At 35.3% G+C, this 9176-nt stretch overlaps 1 protein-coding gene across 2 annotated transcripts; it reads right to left on the bottom strand.

The window, feature by feature from the left end:
• Positions 1 to 1847: 1847 nt before the first annotated feature.
• On the bottom strand, positions 1848 to 6794 carry LOC117421345 (ADP-ribosyl cyclase/cyclic ADP-ribose hydrolase 1-like). Of its 2 annotated transcripts, none has more exons than XM_034035640.3 (8): positions 6548 to 6794; positions 6110 to 6239; positions 5818 to 5947; positions 4657 to 4739; positions 4246 to 4319; positions 3639 to 3725; positions 3049 to 3135; positions 1848 to 2959 (listed from the first exon to the last, which is right to left on the bottom strand). In XM_034035640.3, exons 1-8 carry the CDS (start codon positions 6727 to 6729, stop codon positions 2887 to 2889), a joined length of 846 nt encoding a protein of 281 aa, XP_033891531.3. In that variant the 5' UTR covers positions 6730 to 6794; the 3' UTR covers positions 1848 to 2886. The 2 variants fall into 2 exon arrangements, with proteins under 2 accessions (XP_033891531.3, XP_033891530.3); XM_034035639.3 differs by having other exon boundaries at positions 5812 to 5947.
• Positions 6795 to 9176: the final 2382 nt, after the last annotated feature.

Consider the following 9176-nt stretch of genomic DNA (forward strand, 5'->3'; position numbering starts at 1 on the left):
GGAGTATACGGGACAAGTTTAGCGCACAGTTCGTTAAAAGCTTCCCTGGTCATCCTGAAATGGGTACGCCAGCGTTGATCATTAAAATGGTCTTGCACGATATTTTCCCAAAATATATTGCAACGCTTGCAAACCCATTTTCGAGGTGGATTCTGTTTTGTGGTTGTGAGTAGTAACCGCTCCAGGTGATACAGCTGCCTTCTAGATCTTAACTGCTGAAGCAAGCTGCAGTAACAGCATCAGTATTATTTTGCCTTGTTCAAGAACATCCTGAAATTGAGTTTTTTCTGCTAAAACCATTTTGCTGCTGAAAAGTTACCCGCTGCAGAGAACATGGGCAGCAGTGTGGAGTAGTGGTTAGGGCTCTGGACTCTTGACCGAAGGGTCGTGGGTTCAATCCCGGGTGGGGGGGACACTGCTGCTGTACCCTTGAGCAAGGTACTTTACCTAGATTGCTTCAGTAAAAACCCAACTGTATAAATGGGTAATTGTATGTAAAAATAATGTGATATCTTGTAACAATTGTAAGTCGCCCTGGATAAGGGCGTCTGCTAAGAAATAAATAAATAATAATAATAATAACACTGCTGCTGTACCCTTGAGCAAGGTACTTTACCTAGATTGTTCCAGTAAAAACCCAACTGTATAAATGGGTAATTGAATGTAAAAAATAATGTGATATCTTGTAACAATTGTAAGTCGCCCTGGATAAGGGCGTCTGCTAAGAAATAAATAATAATAACTCGTGCGCAATGGCTTTAATTCTCCAGTTTGAACAGAATAATGTAGCCTATTTTAATATCTATAAGTCACACGTCGTGAACACCAATCCTTCCTGTACAAATACATTCCTTGCTTTTATGGCATGAATTTTATTAAAATAAAAATGACTCTGATAAACTCATACATTTTAATGAATATTTTATTGTAAATATATAAATAAAATTCAGTAATAAATGTAATTAAGTACAAAGAAAATATACTTCAGCTGTCGAGTTTCTGATTCCAGGGAAGTGGCAAGCTGACTTCCAGCAATAACATTGCAAGGGAACTACAGAAGAACTTGTGGGACATATTCACTGAATGTGATATTAATACCTGAACGTGTATTAATGATCTAACTGGACTAATTAATGAAACTGCTGTGTATTAGGGAAAAGAGCAAACTGCTGTGTCTTAAGAAAAAGGGCCCTTTGGTTCCTGGCAGGAATACTGAACTGAAGATGACCAGGGCTAGGAGGGGGCATCTGGACTGGGTGTAGCTGAAAGGACAGTGAAGAGACCGCAAAACTGCAAACACAAACGGTTTGGCGCAAGGAAGACATAAAATATAGATGTCAACAAGTCCCAACTGCAACAACAAGCTGCTGGACGAAAGGAAGCAGACAAGGACAAATCTCAAAGATTTGTGAGTTAAAAAGGCAAGACACACTAATGATCTCATCAAAGTGGCTACTCAGCAGAGGAAAAAGACTATGAATATCCAAGCAAAACTGAACATTTTGCGCTCCACATCAAATACTGAATAAGGTGCTCTCACTCTGCTAAGCAAAGCTGCAACTCCGGGACACTCTCTGAAAACTAACCCAATAATATGAAGCAAGCTGCAAGTGAGTCACTACCACTAGCAACGAGACTGAGGCCCAGCTGAAGGACTGCCATAAAACTTACAGCGACTTTTATCAGACAAACCAAACCAGTCTGGGTCTGTTGTACACCTAAAACCACAGTATCCAAAAGAAACTGCTCCCTGCTACCTGTGTAGCTAAAAGATTCAGTGAAGAGGACTGAGCGGACGGACGCTGTTGTGGATCCTATACTGAGGACTGAAGACTTTGTTGTAGCTGTTTGTTGATTCTATAGAGAATTGAAAGCTTTGTTGCCAAGTTTGATTCATAGTGGGATTGAAGACTTCGTTGTGAGAGGAGAGCTTTTTGTACTGGACACTTCAACAGATTGAGTTTCCAAAACAGCGGACCAAAAGTCTAAGCTTCAAGGAACTGTTGAGTATAATTCCAGTTGCATTTTCCTTTCTTGGAACTAAATTAATTAATTGTAACACATTCACATAGAACTGAACTGTTCATTATTTAGTTTGCACACTTTGCGTGTGAAATAACTTTTAGCAGCTTTGATATAAAATGCTCAGTAAATACCTGACAAGCTGGCATATCCCAAAAGCATTGTTTTGGCGGTCATCTTCTCTTTCAGGCGTATTGCTGAAAGCAGTGGTGTGTAATTTTAATAAACATAGTCTCTCTGAAGGAGACTGTTATCCTAAGTTCAAGTGTCGTGTTTGTTTTCTGTTCCTCATGGGTTTAGTGGGTTCTTGGGCTCATTTCACTTGGGCCCAGTGCATGAATAAATAAATCTTTAGAACCACTGGGAGTACTGTTCCTCCTGAGCTTTACCTTTATAGGGCTCGAACATGACAACATGATGAACTGTTCTGTTGGATAGATCAGGTTAGGGGAGGGGCTTAGAACACATTGGCCCTTTGCTCTTAAAGATAGATATAGCGTGACCCTACCATGCAATAACCAGATGAACAGTGCAATTATTATTATTATTATTATTATTATTATTATTATTATTTATTTCTTAGCAGACGCCCTTATCCAGGGCGACTTACAATTGTTACAAGATATCACATTATACATTATGCATCCAGCCATCATTTGTCAAATATGGTTCTCAAACATTTACCTACAGTAATGTATGTAGCAAGTAAATGATTGACCTTATTGACAGGGCCAAGATGGATTACTGGAAAGTTTATTTTGCCCCTCTACTGTTCAAAGTTAATCACGCTCACAAGTTTATATATTTAAGTAAAGGAAATATTTAATATATAATTCAAAAGTTGCAGAACATTCTTCTTCATCTTTATAATTCCCCATTGATTACACAGTCACAGGATTGAGGGTTTTGTTTAGAAGTGCAATTCTGAATCTCAGACCTGTTGAAAGACAAATAAAAATCAATTGGGTTATCTGTATGACTTTACATTAAAGGTACCAGATCATTTACTGTATGAACAGAACTTACACAGTAATGTCCTTGCAAGTTGAATTAATCCTGTTGTTTTTCAAGATACTGGTTAAATTTCTAATGGACGTGCTGTTACATGGCCCGCTAAACAAAACCAAACAAAATAAACAAATAAATAATCAAGTAAATTGTTATAGAAATGAAACACCATCTGGTAACACTTAGAAACAATATAGATTCCAGCGGAAAAAGTTGTTATTTTTGTGGTATTCTGTGAAAATGTAAAAGTAATTTTTGCCTTTCATTCCAAGGATAAAATGTACATAAAATATTGATGTTGTAACATATTCCACTTCAGTTGATATTAATTTCAGTGTAGGTCAGCTACTGTATATTTAGTATCTAAACTGGGGGTATCTAATTGCTGGCTGGTGTATGAATATACTGGTCAACATGAAGTGCGCTGGCTGTGTTCCCTTACTATATTAAGCCTGCATGTTTCATTTACTTCTCATTTGCTGTGGTAGTGTTGTCCCCATACAGTATTGCCATATTAGACTACAAGTAGCTGTGTTGTGGTCTTGTTATGTAACAGAATAAGTGTCTTACATGAATAGTTTCACATAATAATCAACAAAAGCACATACCTGTATGTAGAGCTGATCACACTGATAATGTTGACATGGCTGATTGTTGATGAATTAAAGTTATTAACCTCAATACTTCCAAATATACTTTGAGAAATGAAAGGAACAACAAAACAAAACAAAAAAAACTTTACTATAATATAGGCAATAGATTTTTTACATTTTTTTATGACAAGTGGTTGGTTGGTGACTATACAGACTATTACAAAAAAGTAGCTAACTACTTGTAAGGGTAATTTAAGGACTAAAAATGATACATACATTTTGTGTAGCTAGTTATTTTACTTTAACAGGTTTATTTTCCAATTGCCAAAAAAAAATGGTGTAAATACATTGTTATATCTGCATAAATAAATGTATGTGCATTTATTTTATTTTGTCCAACATAGCAAAATGCTCCCAAATCTATATGAACAACAAATCAGCAACCAGTTAACTAACTACAGTAAGTAGTGTAATTACTATCCCTGACTGAGAAAACAAAGTTGCATAAAAAAACTATAACTACACAGAATACATTGACTTCTTGTAAACTTGTCTACAATGGATTCAAATTAACAACTTTGTTCTTCCTTTCAAGTCTGGTCAATTTTGTAAAATGAGTTACCTTGAGGTACTGAAAGGTTGGCTCATCGATCCATTCAGCATCACTGCTACTCTACCCTGTGCTGACTCAGCAAACTGCAACAGAGACAGTGGCTTTGAGGCACTGACATGCTAAACAGGGCTGGAAACCAATATCTGTGACCCCACGAAGGAAAGTCACTAAATGCATTTGAAAAGTCAAACACCTGTTATACTGTTAGTGAATATACATAATGAAACCTCAGAAGTCTGGTGCAGCAAATAAATAAAACATCATTATTGTGCATAGAATATTCATTTAAAATATAAGACAATCCATTGACATTTCATTGAATGTATTACAGAATTCATCTTTAAGGAAAAATATGCATGTGTCAGTGCTTATAAGACCATCATATTTGTTCCTATTAACTGTAGTGCAATGTTTACTTACGTTCTTAGAAGCTCTTTTCCAAAATGATGAGACAGGATTGTTTTCACACTCTTTATATCCAGGACAGTAGGTATAATCAAATTCTAATTTAAAAGGGAAAATGCTTTTAATAGATTACTTATTTTAAAATCTTCTTCACATGCCTTTGATATCCGGCATCTACTTTTACAGACCTAATCATACAGGTTTACAGAAAATCTAACGTTTACAGCATCCGATTCATTATTGCAGAATGTTTCAATAATTCCATATCAAATGGTTGCAGAGAAGAATAAAGTATAATGTATCATTATAATATTTTAAAAATAGTTAATATCATGCAAATGTTACAAAACAAGCTGTTAAGAGAGCTTGAATTATACTGTTTTTGGTTTTAGTTTTGCTCCTTCCAGTTAAAGCCGTAACACTTTTTAAATTATGCCTTAAAATATTTCTTTCTACTAATGTCTTCATTGGTTTATTAACATAACAGTGATCTGTTCCCTGATGGATGTTTTAAACATGCTGAGATTTTGAATATTCCTTCTTTTTCGATTGATGCATCAGTGTAGGCTCTTGACACAAACAGAGGAAAATATTGGCCTCAACTGTCTAACTATACAAAGCCAGTGCGCTAAATTCTATGTTCTAAAAACTGCATAGATGTATTGCATTAATATACATTTATAATTTATACATGTACAGTAATAACTTCATCATGCCTATGGAGATGTTATATCTAATACTATAAAACATACACTGCTCTCCCATTGTTTCAGTTTTATTTGTACACTTTCAGAGTTTTTGCTTGCGTAAAAATGATGCATTTAAGCTGCAGTATAAAAATAAATAAGTAATACATTTGCATATCTACAAAAGTAAATACAAAATAAATTTAGCATTAAAAGTTCCTCAAGCCAATTTGTATAGATTTGCATTCTTTTTTTTTTTATAAAATAAACATGAAGCCATGTTATAATCGCAATAAGCCACTGCAGGGTGTGCTCTGTTATCTAGCAATCCCACTTTTCTGGCGATTTAAAGGCTCACCTACTCAAGGCATGCGGTTATTAGATAACAATGCTTAAGATGTTTGAAGTCAGCATTGCCAACAACGTTAATGAATAGGCTCAGTACCTTACTTTAAATAAATAAAAATACAAATTGCAATCATACTCATACTGCTATTTTGGCCACACCACGTTAAGCCATCCATCATGTAACCAACAAGAGTGTCTTCCAAAGTCATGAAACACTTTGTAGCTTTAGTGAAGTCATGAGCTATCTTTTGTGTCTTGCTCCAGAACAGTGTCTGAAAAATACAGCATACAGTACAGTATATTGCACAGTTCAATTTATATGAGTACACTAATTTCAAACTGGATATTAAAACTTGAATAATGACACTTATAAAAATACATGTTGTAATTATTATTCACTATAGAAAACAAATATATAAAACAAGTACTGGTACCTTATTCCTGGATATATACTGACGTACTGTATCTATGAACTGATCATAATCCCCTGTTTTGACATTGCATGGGTTTTTACCAATAAAGGCATGCTTGAATGTGCTCCAGATTTGATCACACTTGTTGCCACTTAAAACAGAGAAAGCATATTTTAAAAGCAATGCAAATCTATGTATATGTTTTCTTATAAAATAATTTTATAACACATTTACCAGTACAATATCAACATAAAACTTTAATTGATTTCATGTTTATCTAATCCGATCAGTGTTGGTTGCATAAAACAAACTGTAATTACATATTATTCTTGAATATATTCAATGAATTTTAAAATAAACAATACAGTCACTTTATGGTGACTAAGAAATGTGCATTTGTTTTGACGGTTACTATAGCTTTGTATTTTTAACATACATAGCACCTAAGTGTACACTTACCTAGTATCAACCTCCTTTATGAACATGAGACATCGCTCAACAACAATCTCTTTCAGGTTTCTTGTAGTCCCCTTGTTTGTTGTTCCTTTGTTCTTTATGAGTCCAAACACCAAACCCAAAATAACAGTAACACCCAGTACTAGGACAATTAAAATGCAGACCCATCTTGAAATAGTAGTCATAATGGCTTGCCTTTTCTGAAGTCTTTGGAAGACATTGAATATATATATAAACAATAATGCAGCTTCCTGCTGGATAAAGGAACTGTAACTTCCTCTTAGAAAAGTTTATGGTCACATGTATTATATGGGCTGAAACTCCAGTTTTACTCAATTCCAACGTTGCAGTTTATCACTTTCGTTACAGTTTTAAGTGCTACATAAATCATTGAACTTATATTGCCATAAGCATTCATTTACAAGCGGTCAATAAACAGGGTTTGGACAGCAGCATATGGACGGCTGCAACTGACAGCAGCTTTTGTTTTTTGTCCAGTTTTTAATGAACTCATGTACAATGGTAAACATTTGAAGAGTACTGCCAACATACTGAGCCCTATTAACAAAACTTTTTAAAGGAATGTTTTTTTTTTTAATATACCAATCAGGTTGCCAGTCCATAAAACACTTTCAACTTTTTTAGATAGGGTTAGAAGTGTATCTCAAACTACCATTTTACCAGAGAGAAGGTATAAAACAGTCTGTGGCAGGGTGACGTTGTGGTGACGTCAGGCCAGAAGCAGAAAGGAAAGACTGACACCAGGTAGTACTGCAGTTCAAAACAAACGCGGCGTGCCACCGTTTATTCAAATATAAAAATAAAATAAAAAGTTAAAATAGAAAAGACTTGCTCACAGAGTGAAAATAAAACAGGTAAACAAAATAATCATGAACACTGAACGAACCCTATGTCAGGCTGAGCAATTGCTATCACTGATCCCAAGTTTCAGTTTCGTTTTTAAACTCACCTCTCGCGCACTCTCTCTTTCATGTTCCTCCTCTGAACTCCCACTTCAAAACACCCACCTGGAGTGCAGAGAGCTGCAGGTTTATATATCGTGGCCACAATCTGCACGAGTTTATTAATTATTCCTGGCAGAGGACGAGCACCAATCTCGCCTCTGCCAGAACACGTTTTAAAATAAACAAAAACAATAACAAAACAGATTTAAATACAATATTTAAATACAATAAATAAATACAAAAACAATACCCATGGCGCTTCGCCGTCATATATATACATAAATCATAAAACAAACAAATACAAAACAATAACCTTCACAGGGGCGGAGGGGGAGACCCCATTCTAAAAATAAATAAACAAATAATACATTTAAACAGAAGGGCTTTCTACCGCCCTGCTACACAGTCATTATTGTTTTGTGAATAGGGCCCAGTATACAGTATTGACAATTTTTGTGACCAAAATAAGCAGTGAATTGCAAATGGGGCAGAGTACTGTATTTTGATTAATATTGGTTTCATGAGTGAGCAAATGTGTGATTTGCTGACTAAATCACACATTTAAATCAGCTACTACTGCATACACTCAAATACAATCAAGGACACATAGGGGTAGGTGTACTAAAGTGTTGCGCCTGTTGCAATAGTTGCAAACCAGTTGCAAACAAGTCGGCTTTTTAGGGAATGCTTTGTGGCAGCAGTTTCTGTTTGCGGTTCAAGCGTAGATGAATATGTAATTATGGGTGTCCCTGAATAAATTTGCTAAAAGGGGGCAGAGATAGTGCAAATGAGGGGTTCAAATATTATAATGAGATGCATGAAAGCTGCAGGCAATTGAGACACTTACAATTGCAGCCACATACCTATTTTCCCTAAAAGCAGGGTGTACTTACAAGCCTTGAAAACAAATTTCTATTGCATTTTTGGTTTCCTGAACCTCAACATGCACACATGTTGGGAGAAGATTCGTCTTCCAGCAGCACAATGACTCCAAACATACAGCCAAAGCCACACTGGAGTGGCTTAAAAACAAAAAGGTCAATGTCCTGTTGTGGCCCACTCAAAGCCCGGACCTCAATCCAATTGAGAATATGTGGAAAGAGTTGAAAATTGCTGTTCACCAAAGGTCCCCATCCAACTTGACGGAGCTTGAGCAATTTTGCAAAGATGAATGGGCAAAAATTGCATTGTCCAGATGTGCAAAGCTGATAGAGACTTATCCAAATAGACTCATGGCTGTAATTGCTGCCAAAGGTGCCTCTACCAAATATTGACTCAAGGGGGTGAATACTTATGCAATCAATTATTTTCTGTTTTGTATTTGTAATTAATTTAGAACAATTTGTAGATTTTATTTTTCACTTTGACATTATGGACTTTTTTTGTGTTGATCAGTGGCAAAAACTCCTAATTAAATCTATTTTGATTCCATGTTGTAACACAATAAAATGTGGAAAAGTCCAAGGGGGTGAATACTTTTGAGAGCCACTATGTGTATGTATATATATATATATATATATATATATATATATATATATATATATATATATATATATATATATATTGAAGGGCTGCTAACGGGTTAAATTTATATTAAGAGCAATAACAGAATATGCTTGCCAAGATACCGTGAGAAAAATAACTGAAACAATGAAGCTACAAAAACA

Source organism: Acipenser ruthenus, chromosome 1 (genome assembly GCF_902713425.1).
Source record: "Acipenser ruthenus chromosome 1, fAciRut3.2 maternal haplotype, whole genome shotgun sequence".
Lineage (NCBI taxonomy): Eukaryota > Metazoa > Chordata > Actinopteri > Acipenseriformes > Acipenseridae > Acipenser > Acipenser ruthenus.